The 18,539-nt window shown below is 41.6% G+C and overlaps 1 protein-coding gene across 3 annotated transcripts in view; it reads right to left on the bottom strand.

Moving 5' to 3' along the window:
* The window catches only part of JHY (junctional cadherin complex regulator), a 60,860-nt gene that overhangs the window by 28,242 nt on the left and 14,079 nt on the right, over nucleotides 1–18,539 (bottom strand). For all 3 annotated transcript variants that reach the window (XM_032428161.1, XM_032428162.1, XM_032428163.1), the window contains exon 2: nucleotides 12,261–12,780. In XM_032428161.1, coding sequence (XP_032284052.1) covers nucleotides 12,261–12,780 — 520 coding nt within the window. The remainder of the gene's footprint in view (nucleotides 1–12,260; nucleotides 12,781–18,539) is intronic.

Raw genomic sequence — 18,539 nt, 5'->3', positions numbered from 1 at the left:
AGGCTGTTTTGGTGGAACTCGGTGTCTGAATCACCCCAGTGAGAGCCTCAGGGCAAGTAAAGCATACTTCTACATTATCTCTTTGAAAGTGGAATGGGACACAACCTCTGCCAGCTATTTTTTTTTTTTTTTTTGTGAACCATTCTATTAATACCAATCAAATCGAGAAAATGATCAAATGAAATTGCATTTTGAGCATCATAAGCTGTGTAATGTCTATTCTGTTAAATTGGGGCCTATAATTGCTTCTCTACTGAAAAGATACAACAAAGACAGCAATCATGGCATGTCATTATCCCAGACTAGAAAACCGGCCTTTGCTGGGAGGACTTCAAAGGCTTGTGGTTCTCGAATTGCATTTGGCTGCTATTGATGAAACGCGGGCAATCCTGATTAGGTGTTTACACTGAGGTAAGGCGCAGAGCAGAGAGCCTGAGTGCCTGGGTCTAGAGCCATTAAAAAATTGTACATTATGTTCCTTGCTTTGAAGTGAGGGTTTGTAGGAAGGAAAGCAACTCAGATTGAGTACAGCTGAGCTAGATTGGGCTGCTACTTCTCTCTCAAAGAAACTCGTCAGGTTCTTAGAGAATCGGCACCACACAAAAAAAGTTGAGGCTTTACACCAAGAGCTATATGTGAATTAGTGTCTCTGCACAGACACACACTGAAACATGTTTAGAAAGCGTATTATCCTTAAGTTCCGCAATCACTGCAAGTTTTGCTCCTTTATTCCTTGATACTGTTTTCTTTTTTTATCACTGACGTCATGCGGAACCGCACAATTAACGCATCCGTTTCCTTGTTATTCCCTGATGGTATTAACAACCAGCACAGAGCCAAATCAAAATAAGCCAAAGAGTCTGATTTTTTTTTTTTTAACGTCGTATTTGCTTACCGTCCCTCCAACACATCTGTTACTTAACCCCTCTCTTCAGGACCGAGTCACTGGATTCCGTGAGCATTGGTGAACTTGGCAAATGGGTGATCTGCTGTGTTAACTCTGTTCTATTTCTGATGCATTGTGCTCTGTGGGAGCGCAAGCCCGCTAGCATCTCTCTCTCCGTACGTGGCCGGCAGAAGAGGTGGAGGCATGGTGGCGCCGAGAGCCCGCCATTGTCAGGCTCCAACGTGGCTATTTTGCACAGCTGTTTGAGTTATCTGGGGATTTGTATTCGTGATTCAGCTATTTAGAGACAAAACACATGAACTCTTTTGGCTCTGCTGTTGGCCACTTTCTCCATTCCCGCAGAACCCTTCATAATGCATTTCACACGCAGGTGCTCAATCAGAATGTGATGACATTGGAACCTTTGGAGATACTACTTTTTTGCATTCATTTTCTGTATAAGATCCTGCAGCTTTTAAAACCCCCGGACTAATTATGCCAGCCAGCGCTTTAAAACCCTTCAGTGCCTCCCCATTGCCCTTAATCTTTAAAGGTTTTTAAGGCCCTGCCTTCTGTACTTCTCACTCTTTTCACCTCGTACTTTCTTAACTCTGCGGTTGGGCCACAGGCACCCTTATCTCTAGGTCTGTGCATAGGCCATCCTTTGCAAGGAAACACCTCTTCGCCTCACTTATTCTGACCAATCCCATTCACTGCTGCTGTTCCAGCCTGGGCTGAAATAGAGCTTCCTCCAGGAAGCCTTCCTTGACTCCTCAGAGGTTACAGTAGAGGCACCTGAGCTCACAGCCTTGGCACTTTGTACTTTCCTTTTTGTAACAAGTATTACCTTGGTAATTAGGTTTGTTTCCCCTCTAGACTCTAAGTCCCAGCTCTGGCGGCGCTATTCACATGAGCCACGTGGTGGCCCTGGATATGCCTGGCATGCACATGCCCAGTGAATATTATTGACTGAAAAGACCTATCTACATGGAGCACTGAACTCTCCATTTACACCAGAATACATAGAATCTACTTGCTTATCTGGCTAGATTTGTGGTTTATTGTCAACAAAATTAGGTGGAAAGCAGGCCTTATCTTTCCCTTTCCCTTGCTCGCTCCGCCCAGGACCACTGGGCCTTCACCCTTCACGGTGTTGTTCCCTCTTCCAGGAACATTCTTTCCTCAAATATTTGCATGATGTGCTCTCTCACCTCCTTCATGACCTCTTTAAAACTGTGATTCCCCCCTCCCCTCAAATTCCCTATTTCTCTGCTCTCTTTCCCTAGCACTTCCATCACCTACAAATACACTGATTTACCTATTTTTGTCTATTGTCCGTCTCCTACTAGAAAGTTAGCCCCACAAGGGTTGGGATTTTTGTCTTTTATTCAGTAATATATTCTAAGTACCTAAGACAATGCCTGATACATAATAAGCTCTTAATAAATACATGCAAATGAATGAAGCAGTTAACTTTTCAAGAATATGAAAGAGATTTTAGGACTATCTTGTGTTTGATTAACCAAGTCACCTGAACTCTATATAACACAACTAGGGATATGTAAGTGTGACCTCTGGACGGCCACAGAATTCAAATTGCTCCATTATTAAAATCCTTCAGTGATTCCACGTCATGTAGAGGAAAGGCATAACTCCTTAGCAGAGCGGTTCTAAAACTTGACTATGTATTAGACTCACTTGGAGGGCTTATTAAAACAAATTGCTGGGCCTCGCCCCAGAGTTTCTGATTCAAGAGGTCTGGGATGCGGCCCAAGAATTTGCACTTCTGGCAATTTCCCAGGCGATGCTGATGCTGCTGGATTCCAGGGACCATATTCTGAGAACCCCTGCTTTACAATGATGTATGGGGGCCTGCATGAAAGGCACCTGCCGATTTCTGTAGTCAAAATACCCACACTGCCATCCTCCCAATCTAGACACGTACAACACAGAAGTATTCGTCTTCTCCTCAACTTGCTGGATTCAGTAATCCTCTCCAATCCTTTCTTTAAGATTCCAACTGAAGCCCACAGCTGATGCTCATGGCTGGCCAGCTACTCTCTCGGATGCCTTGGTATTTCTGCGTCCACCAGTTGGGTTGTATGTTTACCAAGAGGCTTTTACATTTGTTCGCAAACCTGTTTATGTCTATCATATGGTTTGTTAAAATTATAACATGTTTGAAGGTGAGATAATTTGGAGAAATCTGAGTGTGAACAGAGTTGTTATTTTCATGGAAACGAAGTAAAATAATTTAGAATGGCCCAATAGGGACACCTGGGTGGCTCGGTCGGTTAAGCATCTGCCTTCGGCTCAGGTCATGATCCCGGGGTCCCGGAATCGAGTCCTGCATCGGGCTCCCTGCTCAGCAGAAAGCCTGCTTCTCTTTCTACCTGCCGCTCCCCTCTGCTTGCATGCTTGTGCTCGCTCGCTCTCTCTGACAAATGAATGAATAAATGAATGAATGAATGTCTTAGAATGGCCCAATAAAACAAAAGGCAACAGAAAAACAAGGGGTGGGGGGAAAGCTGATAAAGATTAGGGTAGGGGCGCCTGGGTGGCTCAGTCGGTTAAGCGGCTGCCTTCGGCTCAGGTCATGATCCTGGGGTCCTGGGATCGAGCCCCACGTCCGGCTCCCTGCTCAGCGGAGAGCCTGCTTCTCCCTCTCCCTCTGCCTGCCACTCTGCCTACTTGTGCTCTCTCTCTATCTCTCTGTCAAATAAATAAATAAAATCTTTAAAAAAAAAGGATTAGGGTAAGTAGTTATAAAAAAAATCAAGGGCGCCTGGGTGGCTCAGTTGGTTAGGCGACAGCCTTTGGCTCGGGTCGTGATCCCAGGGTCCTGGAATCGAGCCCCACATTGAGCTCCTTGCTCAGCAGGGAGCCTGTTTCTCCCTCTCCCTCTGCCTACTACACCACCTGCTTGTGCTCTCTCTCTCTGTCAAATAAATAAATAAAATCTTTAAAAAAAAAAAACAAAGAAAGTTTATGTTCTTAGATCCTTTCTTTAAAAAATGTTTTGTAAAGATTTACTTATTTATTTTAGAGAGAGACAGCTCGAGCAGGGGGAGGGGCAGAGGGAGGGAGAGAGAGAATCCCAAGCCGACTCTGCACTGAGCGAGGAGCCCAACACGGGGCTCAATTCTAGGACCCTGAGATCATGACCTGAGCTGAAATCAAGAGTCGGTTGCTCAACTGACTGAACCACCCAGGTGCCCTTAGATCCTTTCTAAAGTTTTTTTTTTAAGTTTTCTCTTTGCTTTTAAGAAATCAAAAGTAGAAATCCTAGGTCTCTCAAACTGAGGCAGAAGGACAACGTGGTAGTCCAGTACCACATGCACTGACAGGAGAGGCCTCGGCCCCCCTGGAACAGACTGGCGAGCTAATGTAGGTCTATATTCTTTAAGCGCAAATCAACTGTTCAGGGTCATCTTTTTCCATATCTGCTTAAGCCACTGTATTGGATTAATTGACCAAATACCAGTTCCTGACTAGTACCCTGGAGGTTCCCCTTGTACCAGCAGGCTTCCACCTAAACCGTGACCTCCCAAAGCTCTTACACCATCGCACTCACTCCCTTTGCCTGCAATACTTCTGCTGCCCACCACCTGCTACCTTCTTTTTAAAGAACTTGTTCAATGGTTGCCTCTTCTGTGACACCCTCTCTGAATTCCCCTGACAGACTCAGGCACTTTTTCTTCTGTGTTCCTTTGGGACCTTATGTGTCTCTTCTATAGGTACTATTTTATTTTTAAAAGATTTTGTTTATTTATTTAGAGAAAGCGCGAGCAGAGGGAGGAAGAGAGGAGAAAGAGAATCTCAAGCAGACTCTGCACTGAGTGGGGAGTCTGACACAGGGCTCGATCTCACGACCCTGAGATCATGACCTGAGCTGAGATCGAGAGTCGGATGCTTAATCGACTGAGCCACCCAGGCACCCTGGTACGGACTCTTTAATATGTCTGCTTCCCACAAGGCCGGAAGCTCCTAAAGAGCAGATACACCGACAACAGCCAAAATGACTGCAGACCCCTAGCAGTCTGGGGCATTTAATGAAGAGGCAGAATATCCTTCCTCCCATTGCCACAGCTCTGGACTTTACCACAGAAGCAGGTGCCATGGCCCCAAGGTAAGAGAGCAAGGCCTGTGGAGTGCTCTAGGCATGTTTGGGAAAGCTATCCTGAGAAACGATTGCTTATGTTAGGGTTCTGGTTTTTGAAAGGGCATGCTTTAATTATGAGGAGAGTTTTCTTTTCATGGATCCCTCGTCAGTAATGTTGAATTAATGGAGGGTCACTCTATGGATCATACGGTTGGTAGCAAACCAACTAAGTGCTGAACAGTGCATACAGAAAGATGCCTTAGGAAATGTGTTATACTGGGGGAAAAAAACCCCATAAAGTTCAATTTGAATTATGCTGTCATAAGTGCGTGCTCTTGTTGTGGTCACACAGGGCAAAAGAAAAAAAAAAAAAAACCCCGAATCAATGAAGATACAGAGTACTTACTCTATAGAAGAATAATTTTTATGAGTATAGTAGAGGTGAGACTCAAAAATACCACCAAAACTGGAAGAATTCTAAAAAACAAAAGAAAGAATTCTGTTTCTAACCAAATATAATTAGAAAAAGATGATCATCATTGAAATAAAGGTAAAGCTTAATTTTATAGACAACCAAAAGTTGTACTAAATCTAAAACGATAGAAAAGGAGAGCAATCTATCACTTAAATATGAGTCTAGGGGCATCTGGGTAGCTCAGTCAGTTAAGCCTCTGACTCTTGGTTTTGGCTCAGGTCGTGATCTTATGGGTTGTGAGATGGATCCCTGCATCAGGCTCCATGTTCAGTGGGGAGTCTGCTTGAGATTCTCTCTCCTCCCTCTGCCCCTCCCATTCATGCTCTCTCTCAAGTAAATAAATCTTTTTTAAAAATTAAAAAAGTCTTATCCAGTAGGATAAGTGGACAGTCTTCTGGGAGTTCTACCATAGATTGGGCTATTGGGGTATTGAAATGCTACCCTTTTAGCTACACTTTCTTATTCTACCTGAAGTCCTATCCCTTTCACTTTGAGGCGCTATGATCTGAAAAAAAAAATCTGTTTAGAAGGGCCTATTCCCAGAGTGATTCCTTTCCCTTTCTATGGCTTGAGAATGCCCAGTGTTGACAATAGCTTCCCTTTACCATCTGCCATGCATCAGGAGCTTTGTATAATTTTTTTCTACTAGGCCTCCAAGGCAGAAATTGACCCCATATAATAAAGAATATCAGGCTTAAAGAGTCACTTGCTCAGATATCTAGGAAGTGCTACCACCTAGTTTGCTGAAGAGCCAGGATATAACCCATGATTGTCTGACTTCCAAATGAGTGCTTTGTTTTGGTTTTATGTTTTACTCCCGTCACACTGTGTTGTCCCTGGGGGAGAAGGCTTCTACCACGACTGGCACAAACCAAGCCTCCTCCCCCAGAGCTTCCATAGTTTCTTTTCCTCATCTGTTCATGTCTCAACTTGAATGACATCTCCTCAGAGAGTCCTTCACAAGCACCCAAACATCCCAGTTACACTCCCATTCATCCTTTTCTGAAGTTATTCAGTGTCCTTTGAGGTATTTATTGGCATGTGAAATTATTTTGTTACATGTTTCTTGCCTCTGTTACATGATTGGAACATGAGCTCCCTGAAGCCCAGGCTCTGTATGTCTTGTTTTCTGGTGTATCCCTAGCCCTGAGCACCGAGCACATAGCTGGTGCTCAATAAAGGTCTGTTGGCTGACTGACCTGCTGTCTCAGCAGGAGCCACGAATGTATGTTGATCTTCAAAATGGGTGGTGGACTCTTGATAGGGCTTTATACTGTCTGGAAGACTATAGGTGATGTATAACTTTTCTATATTTGTTTTCACAAAGTATCTGTAATTACTTTCCGGGGAAAGACAAGAGAAGAACAACAGGTCTAAAGCACTTATTGCTCTTTTCTGAGCATGCTAGATTCTTCCCTTCATCGGTCTTCAAAGTCACATTGGAATCAAGATAGAAAGGCAGCTCCTTTTTCAAGACACAAATGTCTTTTAATGGCAGATCAGAAATGGACTCAAATTCTAACTAATGAGTTTCAGACAAACACTGAACAAATCATGAATTAAAAAAATTAAGTCGTGAATATTCACTGGCAAAGTTACTGGCTGACGGTGATACTTAGGTGCCCTCTAGTGTGTGTTGGTTTTTATATCAGTTCCTTGCTTCACATGTCAGATGATCGAAATCTCCTCATGTATTCCAAGGTGATTTTTCCAGTGCATTTTAATGTACGATCGATCAACAGATGAAAAATGTACATCGTACAGATGAAAAATGGCAAAAATAATTGTGGAGAAATTTAATTTAAAAACTGATGGTTCTGCTCTGAGCCATTATTTACGAGCAAAGAATGCAATTTAGGTGACCTGAGCAGTCAGGGGGTGTGAAGTGACAAGGGTTACTACAAAATGTTGGGTCTTGTGAGTCCATAGGCATGGTTCAAAAATAAGAGCTATAAAAAGGATATAAAGTGAAAGGCTGTGCTCCCATTCCCCTCCACCCTCCACAATTAACCACCCACATACCCTTCCACAGTTTTTTATGCATACCAAGGGAAACACAGAGCTTTATTCTTCCCCACTTTTTTACACTGTATGCACTGTTCTATACCTTTAATTTTCCCCTTAATAATAAACCTTGATAAGTTGTCCATAACCATTCATGGAGAACATCCTCATTTTTTTTAACAGCTACAATGTACTTTATTCTATGGATGTACTATAATATCAGTATTACCCACATGATAGACATTTGGATAGTTTCCCATCTTTTGCTGAAAAAAGGCTGAAATGGAGAATCTTGTACAGGAGTTATTTCAAAACTGCACATATATAACTAGGAAAAATTCCTAGGAGTGGGATGTGTTGGGTCAAATAAAAATAATTGTTGCGAACATTTATATAGTGCTTGCTATAAGGCAGGCATTGATCTAACCACACTACATATATTAGCTCATGTATTTAATCTTCTTAATAATCCTGTGAAGAAAGTACTATTATTATCTTTTTTTTTTTTTAAGGATGAGGAAACTGAGGCACATAGGGGTTAAGCAACCTGCCCAAGGTCAGACAGCAGGTGGCAGTACCAACCACCTTGGCTCTGAAGTCTATTCTCTTAGTCATTATGTTTTACTTTTTCAAGGAGTATATGTTTTAGTATTTTAAATAGATATTAACAAGTTGTCCTCCCCACCTGTTATGCCAATTTATTATCTCAACAACCTGACTGTACTTCTATGTATTAACTTTTCTGTGAATTTTCTATTGATGGCCTTTGCATATTTTTATATTGGGATTTTTGGTCTTGATTTCCAGGAGCTCTTTATATATTAGAGATATTAGAGTTTCATCTGTGATATGAATTAGAAATATTTTTCTTCTTTGTATTTTGATGCTCTTATGCTTTTTTCCTACAGAAGTTTTTGGTATTTATGTAGTCAGATTTATCAGTCCTTTGTAGATTGTGGATTTTGAACCATTTTGAGGTTATGGGAGAATTTGCTTCATTTTTTTTTTTTCTAGTATTTTTATGGTTTAATTTTTTTTAATTAAATATTTGGTCCATTTAGAATTTATCTTGTTGTATGATATCAGGTATGGCTCTGACTTCATTTTCTCCCAGATGGCTACCCAGTTGTTTTATTGAACAATGTACCATTTCCTCACTGATTTGAGATACTGCTTTATCAAATCATAGTATCATATCCTATATTCCCATATGTTAATTGGTTCTGTTTCTGCACTTTCTTCTCTGTTCCATTTTTCTGTCTATATATGCATTAAATATTATCCTAGTATTTAATTATTGAGGGTTTATAATATACTCTCTGGTAGTGTTAGATTCCCTCGTGATTCTTAATGTCCAGAGCTTTCTTTATTATTCCTGCTTTTATTTTTCATCTGAACTTAATCAGTTTTTTGAGTCTTATTTAAAAAAAAAACTGTTAATATTTTTTTGGAATGTCATAAACTTCTTAGATGTACTTTCAAATCTTCCCAAAGACAATACAACTACTTAAGACCCTGTCTGATTCAACTGGGCATAAATGCTTGTGACAAAATGATGTATTAAAAAGCTGATTTTCTTTTTTAAAGATTTTATTTATTTATTTGTTAGAGAGAGAGTGGGCGAGAGAGAGTGAACAAGGGTACAAGCAGGGGGAGCAGCAGAGGGAGAGGGAGAAGCAGGCTCCCTGCTGAGCAAGGAGCCTGATGCGGGACTCGATCCCCCGGCAGTGCTATCATGACCTGAGCTGAAGGCAGACGCTTAACCGACTGAGCCACCCAGGCGTCCCAAAAAGCTGATTTTCTTCACTGTGTAATGGTAATTGACATTTAGTCATTCATTTGGCGACAGATGTCATTTATCTTTTCAGTATTTCTAGTTGTAAGATATTGGTCATCTCTTTCAAAGAAATTAAGAGGAGAAAATAGATTTTCAAACATGAAAACCTTCCAGATAGATGCTGCTTAATCTAAAACAATACCCTCCAAACCTGCCACCCCTAATTCTTACCTCCTGATCCCAAATTAACAGAATAATCCCATCAGCCATTGAAATCATCAATGCTGTATGGGTACTGACTTACACAACTACGACTTTGGGTTTCTGGAAAACCCTGTAGGTGCTTTATATGTAGTCCATGGACCAGCTGCCTTGACATCACCTGGGCACTTGTTAGAAATGCACACTCTTGAGTCTCACCCCAGACCTACTGGATTAAAATCCGTATGTTAACAAGATTCTGGGATGGTTCATGAGTGCCTTAAAGTTTGAGGGGAAAAAAAGATCCGTGGTTCTTAGTGGGCCCAACAGCAGAAGTGGCGTCACCCAGAACCACGTAGAAAATTCAAATTCTTGGGTCCTACCCTACACCTAGTGAATCAGAAACCCTTAGGTTAGGTCTGGCAATCTGTTTTAACAAGCGCCCCAGTTGATTCTGATTCACAGTAATGTCTGAAAATCCCTGGTGTAAAGTAGTGGTTTTCAATCTTGGTTAAGCATTAGAATCACTTGGGAAGCTTTGAAAGAAAAATACTGGCACTCAGGGTCTTACCCAGAGATGTCAATTGGTCCAGGTGAAGCTAAGAATCACTTTTTAAAATTAGTTTCTCAGGTAATCTAATATCCAGCCAAGTTTTCAAACATCTGCTCTAGAAAATACCATTTCCCCCTCACATACAATTTATACTAAACAGAGTAAGTTTGGAGGGATGGAAGAGGTCCATTTTTCATTCCCCATATATTTACTGAGACCTTACAGTGTGTTAGGCTAGTTACCATGAAGATTGAAAATAGGTACAGAGCATAGTTCTTGCCCATAAGGAAACATATAATCTGCACTGGCAGAAAGACCTGCACATACTTCATATATAAATAATGACTTGAAAGGAACACATGGTTCAGTGCTATTGACTATAATTCAATAAACCAGTTACACATATCCTATCACTGCTAGGTCAAACTAATTTCTATCCTTTTTAAAAGAAGAGTAAGATGAAGGAAATGTATGTTGGAAAATGGTGAAGAAACAATTTTGAATATAATTAGCAATCAGTCCTTAGACAGTTGAACCTGGAGAAAGTAGTGGACAAGGTCAATAGCCACTTCAGAGACTAATTTATGAGCTTAAAGATTGAGCAAGTCAAAAATGCTTTAAAGTTTTCTCGCTGGCCTAGCAAAAAATTATGCTATGGAATCACTGTCAGTCAGCTCACCCCAATATTGTTTGTAAATTAAGTTATAACTACTAAGAAAAATAAGCGATTAAGAAATCAGCAATTAAAGAGTTTATAATAAAGCTCTTTTCACCTTTATTATTAGAAATAAAACTTTCTTTTGGCTTCACAATTTGCCTCTCCGTCTAGACTGGCTTCTTTTGAGAACATGTTTAGAAACAAATGAAAAATATTGTTCTAGTCTGGGAGAAATTACTGGTTATAAATATTTTTCACAGATAATGGACTGTTGAATTTATATTTTTAAAGGAGCAACCAAGCAAAATTCAAAATTTCATATATTTTATGAAAAGTACATTAACATCTACAATTGGGTCAAAAATGTTGATAATTCTTTTGCATTCAGCTATGTGTTTTGAGAATTCATCTGAATATACTACATCCGTTCTTCTGTTCTATTATTAGTTACCAAGGCAAGGATGTGACCATAATCCTTTAAGACTATAAAGGGAGTTTCTGAATTAAGAGAAAATCACAAATGTTCATCTACCTCCTCTTTCATTTCTACGAAAAAATACTTAGAGCAGGTTAGAGCATTTTAAATAATACCATTTGAATTTGGAATAGGTCTAAGGGCATCCCCATGTAATGTATTAACCTTTCCTTCATATTTGAAAATGACCTCACATTAGTAAGTAATGAATTTCAAGCTGGTTCCCCCAAGAAGGATGGCCATTCTTTTCTTATGTCCATGGGCATGTCCACTAGGAGTTGGGCTGATAGGATCCGTATGAGTGCCCATGAAATAGAGCTAAGGCTACTGGCTCTAACAGATTCTGAATCCATCATCTGGGATAGAATTTACTCTTGAAATGATCAGATAAGAAAGGGAGGGCATTTATTTTTCTCATTTTATAGATGGAGAGACTAAAGTTTATATCATTTGCACAGAATAAAGGGTGGTATAGTGATTATAGTTGTGGTTGGAAAGGTAATAGAATCACCTGGATAATTAAAAAGACAAAACAGGGGGCGCCTGGCTGGCTCAGTTGGTTAAGCATCTGCCTTTGGCTCAGATCATGATCTTGGGGTCCTGGGATTGAGCCCCGCATCAGGTTCCCTGCTCAGTGGGGAGTCTGCTGCTCCCTCTCCCAATTCCCCTGCTTGTGTTCCCTCTCTCTGTGTTCCCTCACTTGCTGTCTCTCTAATAAATAAAATCTTAAAAAAAAAAAAAAAAGAATTAGTGGAATAGGGGCTCCTGGGTGGCTTAGTTTGTTAAGCTTCTGCCTTCGGCTCAGGTCATGATCCCAGGTTCCTGGGATCGAGCCCCGTGTCTGGCTCCCCTCTCGGTGGGAAGCCTGCTTCTCCTGCTCCCTCTGCCTGCCACTCTCCCTGCTTGCGCTCTCACGTTCTCTCTCTCTCTAATAAATTAAATCTTAAAAAAAAAGAATTCGTGGACTAATTCCCCTGATTCTTCAAAGACGAGCAAGGGATAGGACGTTTGTTTTACTCAGCCACGTGGCTGTAATGACGTCACCATCTCGAAGGAAGTGATCTCCAGCCATTTCAAACAAAGGCACATTCCAGTGCTTGGAAGAGATTATTAAGTAGCACTTACGTACCTGTTCTGGGAGAACGTCCCCCCTTTTTTTACTGTGAAGTTGAAGATAAGAGTCCGTTTTAGGACTAGGTAATCCCAAAGTCAGCTTGTTTTTTTCCACGAAATATTGTTTGGACTTCCTTCGCCGACGGCCACGTGATCCTGGCAGGAAAACCTCATTATGTGAACTTGAACTCTTCAAGTAATGAGAGAGGTTACTTGACTTCTCCCCCAGATCACTGTTGCTCAGCTCTGAAAATAGCCGGCTGTGATGGGCACCACCCTCATAGTTTGGGCTTAAAAATTCACTGCCAAGCAAAGAGGCAACGCTCTGTGGGCTACTCTTGCGTTCACCTTTCTCCCCCGAGAGTTCCATCGAGGGCTCCTTGGAAGGGTACAGTGGATCCAGAGTCAGATTTTCAGTAGAGCTGTCTACAGACTCTGATAATGCTTCCATAGTCAACAACTTCCTCTCCTCTTTCTTACTCTTCCAGTGTGGGTCATATCGGAGGTCCGAATATTTGTCTTCGACTGGTTGTTGGCTGCCCAAAGCAGAAAGGAAATGTCAAATCCTTAATCAAAATGAATTTACTCATTATGTTTAGTCATCTTACTTGAATCTTTCTCCTATAATTTTCCTTTTACTACCTACGTGTTGAAGACATAACTGAGGCTCAAATTAGGTGTACGGAGTAAGGGCAAAAAGGTTTTAATTACAAGTTCATTAAATTAGGGAATAAAAAAGGGGGATAGTTAATATAAATGCCCCAAAACAGCTGAAGATCACATGCCAGTGGTTCAAGGGATGCTATTATTTATGCACAACTTAAGTACTTCAGCTAGTGAAGATAAAACTGATTTCACATTTTGGCTCGTGACTACACGTTTGGGTGCTTATCTAGGAAGAAAATGCCATTATTGCCTGGATGATAGTTTCCTTGGTCTGCTTCTGCTGTGAGGGAAAGCAAGGTTTATCTCAACTGAATACCTACCTAGGTTTATCCTCCTTTTAAGTATTTTGCTTTTCATTTTGTCTTTGTAGATTTTATCACATGTGCTGTAGAAAGATCCCCAATGTTCAGAATCAGATGGTGGCTCACTGAAAAGTTCTTAGTTCGTATTCTTTTGGTTTGTCACATGGATGCACACAAAACAGAACACAGGTCAGTGTGTGCTCTTAGCTGTAGGACAGCCCTATTTCAGCAAAAGGTTAAACATATGGTCCCGCCAGAGGGACGTGGGCTAGTCCATAATCAGGGCATATGACCCCAAATAAAGTCCTCCCTTTTCCTCATGACAATCTCAATTTGTAAAGCACCTCCTGGTCTTAACCAAAAAAAAAAAAAAAAAAAAAAAAAGCTGGTAATATGGCATATTTAATGGCCCCTTTGATCTTCAAAAGCTAAATGGGAGAGATTTTCCTTCCTTGAGTAGAGTAGATGCAATCCTCTAATCAAAAAGAAAATGTAAATCACCTAGGCTTTTTATGCTACTTGATATTCCCGTTTACAGAGGACATAATTTTATGCTGGGTAAACAAACTAATGGTGCCCCTACTACTAATTCACTTCTCTTAATGTGGACCTAGATGTTTTTTGATTTGATGTAAAGCAAAAATAAGAGTGAAAAGACAAAACTCCCATGTCTTGCTAAACTGTCATTTTGATTTTTTAGTTCACATATTAAGATGGAGAACTTCTTGGGGCACCTGTGTGGCTCAGTCAAGTGTCTGCCTTCCGCTCAGGTCATGGTCCCAGGGTCCTGGGATCGAGCCCCACATCGGGCTCCCTGCTCGGCGGGGAGCCTGCTTCTCCCTCTCCCTCTGCCCCTCCTCCTGCTTGTGCTCTCTTTCTTTCTCTCTGACAAATAAATAAAATCTTAGAAAAAAAAAAAAAAGAACTTCTTGGGGTAGGCTGCTCTTCTTTCTCCACCAAGGGAAGAAAAATGATATTCTCTTCCAGCAAAATGCCTGAATGGAGATTGTGCACATTTATTGGGAAGTGGGATATCAAACTGTACAACTCACCCCGCGCCCTAAGCACCACGGGTTACCTGCCTCTGGGGCTTTTGAGGAGGAGGTTTCTCCTGTGTGATGTCATATGAACTCACACTATGTTTTGGCCTTGCCTTTCACTCGGCTCTCTAGGTCTCACTGGGCATGGAGTGGTCCAGCAGGGCACAATCTGGACTTGGGACTGGACAGACCTGGGCTCAAGTTCTGGGTCTGTCATTCCCTATGTGTGCATGAAATCATGCCATCTTTTGTCTGTAATTAGCGATAAATTGTATTTGTTCTGTTTACTTCTCAGGATTGCATAAACATCAAAATGAGACAATTTATCTTAATCTTCTGTATATGTGCTTATTTCACCTTTTGCTATGGTAACCTTGCCTCTTCACCCACTTAAAGTTCTGGGCGGCAGGGACTGAGAGTCATCCTTCCTTCCCTAACTTCTGCCTGAGTACTCTACCCTGTGCTCTGGACAGAGGAGTTAATGAGCATTTCTTTTTTTTTTTTTTTTAAAGATTTTATTTATTTATTTGACAGAGAGAGACACAGCGAGAGAGGGAACACAAGCAGGGGGAGTGGGAGAGGGAGAAACATGCTTCCCGCGGAACAGGGAGCCCGATGCGGGGCTCGATCCCAGGACCCCGGGATCATGACCTGAGCCGAAGGCAGACGCTTAACGACTGAGCCACCCAGGCGCCCCTTAATGAGCATTTCTTAAATAACTGAGCCTCTAAAATTACTTGAGTCAAGACAAATGTAGCATCAGATATTAATTTTTAAAAACCCAATGGTAGTAAATTAGAATCTACACATGCAGAAAAGCTTCTTGCATTGGACCAAATTAGTGAATGATTTTAGGGCTTACCATGTAATGAGTTAAACATAAGGGTGATTGTTCAGGTGGGAAAGAACAGATTAAGGGGCACCTTGATCATATCTTCAAGCAAATAAAGATAGGAAATTTTTGTAAGTGAAGAAAGGTGCTGTTTCCCCATATCCAATACATACTAAAGGGAAAAAGTAAACGTAACTGTCCTGTTCATTCATTTGCTCTATTTCACAGAACTGAACTTCTATCATTCCCTTGCTCACTCAGTGATTCTGCTGAGTGTTTATTGAGCACTTACTGAGCTAGGGGATACAGTGATGGGCTCACAGCCTCGTAGGGAATACAGACAAGAAAATAAGCAATATATAGAGCACCTGGGTGGCTCAGATGGTTAAGCGTCTGCCTTTAGTTCAGGTCATGATCCCAGGGTCCTGGGAGCCTGCTTCTCCCTCTGCCTGCCACTTCCCCTGCTTGTATACTCTCTCTCTCTCTCTCTCTGTCAAAAATAAATAAAATCTTAAAAAAAAAGAAAAGAAAACAAGCAATTTATGATGGGAGTGATGAGCGTCCTGACGAGGAGTATGGGCCTATCAAGACTCACGAGGGACCTCCAGTCCCATCTCGGGAGGTCGAGAGAAGCGTTCTGAAGGAAGTGATGGTTTAGCTGAGACCTAAGGCTAAGAAGCACAGGGAGTGTATGCCAGGCTGAGGGAAGAGCTTGTAAAACGGAATGGAGGGGAGAACGTGGTGCTCTCAAAGAACAGATTCTGTATGGATGAAAGGAAGGTTGAGCGTTCAGGGTGAAGCAGAGGTGAGATCTTGAAAGGCTCTGTAAACTCCGTGAAGGAATGTGGGTTACCTAAATTAACTTGAGAGTCTGGCTTGGAGCAAAAATAATTTAATTAGAGAGCAAAGATGTTAGTGAGACATCAATACTTTTGGATAGCCCAGGTGATGAGTTTTTGGAAGGGATTATCTACAGGGGCATTTTTGTTTGCTTGTTTTTTGTAAAGTCTTAGAATAGCCAGCCTTCTTCTTTGCACTCCTTAAAGCAGGGTTTGGCAGCCTTTGAATGTGAGCATCCCACTGGGGATCACTGCTCTGTTACTTAACCGGGGTGGCGGGACGTAGAGTGCTGACTTTGGAAAGATAGTCCATATTGCATGCCCATTAGGGAATGCTGACGGTGAATCTCCAGTTTTCCTTAGAAGAGCCCAGTGAGGGAAGTACTATTATTATCCCCATTTAATAGATGAAGGACCTGGAGCTTAGAGAGCTCATGGGACTTTCCCAAGGTCACAGAGCGAACAAATGGTGGAACCAGGACATAGACCCTGGCAGTCTGCCCAGCTCCTGTCTGCGAGTTGGCCTGTATTATGCAGCTATTCCCATAGGTGGTTGTGGAGCAAGGCCTGCCTTCTGTGAGTCAGTGAATCGGTCAGTCGGCCAGTCAGCAAATAGGCGCTGAGCAGCTCCCTGGGTCCTAGCCATTGAAGCATGGTGAGCAAAACAGAAGCAGGCTGGTGGATCTTACCTGTTAGCAAGGAAACAGGCTTTATGAGCCAGCTCTCATGATCTGGTAATAAATTAGATGTATAAAGAAATGCAGCATATTATGGGTATTTAAAATAGGAGGGCATAAGCTTGCTCATCACTGAAAATATGTTAACCTCTTATTTCCAGATTCAATTGGCAGATGATATCTCAAAGTCCATTTCATTTCTATACTATGATCCTATGATAAACTCACAGAAGAATCAATAGACAGAAGAATGCTTATTATTTAAAAACATATGTAGTCTTTGGGGCGCCTGGGAGGCTCAGTCAGTTGGGTGTCTGACTCTTGGTTTCAGCTCAGGTCATGATCTCAGGGTTGTGAGATCGGGCCCCACGTTGGGCTCTGCACTCAGCACAGAGTCTACTTGAGTTTCTCTCTCCCGCTTCCTCTGCTTCTCCTCCTTCCCTCTCAGATAAATAAATCTTTAAAAAAAAAAATAGGTAGTCTTCAAGGATTGAAGGATATGATTTCCCTGATTCTGTCTCTGCAGTTATACTAAGAAAACTGGCACTCACAGTGGTCATCACATTTAACCAGCACCTGCTGATAATGGCATAATGTCTAGTCACGAGTATAGACCTTTCTCGGTTATATGTCATCTCCGTGGTGCTCTTCTTGCCTGAATAATGACACGGCGTCTTTTGGTTCTGAGAAATGGTACAGCAGGGTGCCTAAGGACAAGGGGCCTAGGATCAGACTGCCTGTACTCGATTCCTGGTGCCACCAGTTACTGTGTGGGCATGCGCAAATTATTTAAATTTTCTGTGCCTCAGCTTGCTCATCAGTGAAATGGGGATAACAGTACCCATCTCACAGTGCTGTTGAGAGGATGAAGTGAGTTAATACATATGAATGCTTACAATGAATTGTGTCCTTGACACAGAGTAAGGATCCAGTGAGGGCTAGCTATGACCGCCTCTGTCTGTGAGCTCAGTCACCATTCTTGACTTGCCCTGTGTTACAGTCAGTCACCATGACACAACATTGTCGTGTATTGTGCTTCCTGCTGGTGGATCTCAAGGGATTCTTCTCTCCCTGGGGCTCAAGTTATTTCCAGGTCACAAAGCTGTGTTGTGATGCACTAAGGGGCACCTTCGTGGCCTGAAGGAACTAGCACTTATCTTCAAAAATCCAATTTTTGTTACCATGACTTAGGCACCTGTGGACAATCTGTTTGCACTGTAGTTTAGGAAATGGGACTAAGAAATTTCAGCCACATGATGAAATATTTTAGGAACCTGCTGAGTGCTGATGAGGAAGATAAAACTGGGAGAATTAAATGACTTTAGATCTTCAGAAAGAACTGTAATTTCTGGCCTCAACGAATTACCGTTCTTAAATGCTCCTAGAAGTATATCACACATTGCAGAAAGACTGGTGTTTTAAATGGAACCTAAGCAATACAAAGGGTTGGGGAACAAATCAGAAAAAAAAAAAAAAAAAAAAGAATTGCTTTGGCTGAGAAAAATGTTTCTGAACCAATCCTATGAAGAGAAACTCTAATAATGTATACAGAGGAGATTTGAATCTGAAAATGTGGCTCTTCTAAGAACTTTAATTACACTGTGCCATTTATACCTGTAATGACCGTCTCTAAGTATCCCCTCCGTCCCCTTTCTAGATGGAAACTATATGTCGAAACAAATGCCAGGTTATGTTTTGCAAAATCATGAGCACGGGAAGCTGTAATACTTCACAGAAACGAATCTAATGGTTGAAATAGAACATGATACTGAAGAACCCCATTGTACTGAGCTTGTGTGTTAAGAAGCTCAATTAGGTTTCGTGGTCCAGGTCAACACACTGGAACAAAATGAGTGTGAAGTGCTCCTTCCTCAGTAATCATCTGCACACAAAACATGCACTTCTCTTCCTCCCCATTTGATAGAAAGGTTACACAGAC

This window comes from Phoca vitulina, unplaced genomic scaffold, assembly GCF_004348235.1.
Source record: "Phoca vitulina isolate PV1807 unplaced genomic scaffold, GSC_HSeal_1.0 scaffold38, whole genome shotgun sequence".
Lineage (NCBI taxonomy): Eukaryota > Metazoa > Chordata > Mammalia > Carnivora > Phocidae > Phoca > Phoca vitulina.
Note: the sequence above shows the minus strand (reverse complement) of the source record. Positions and strands in the feature narration are given on the sequence as shown.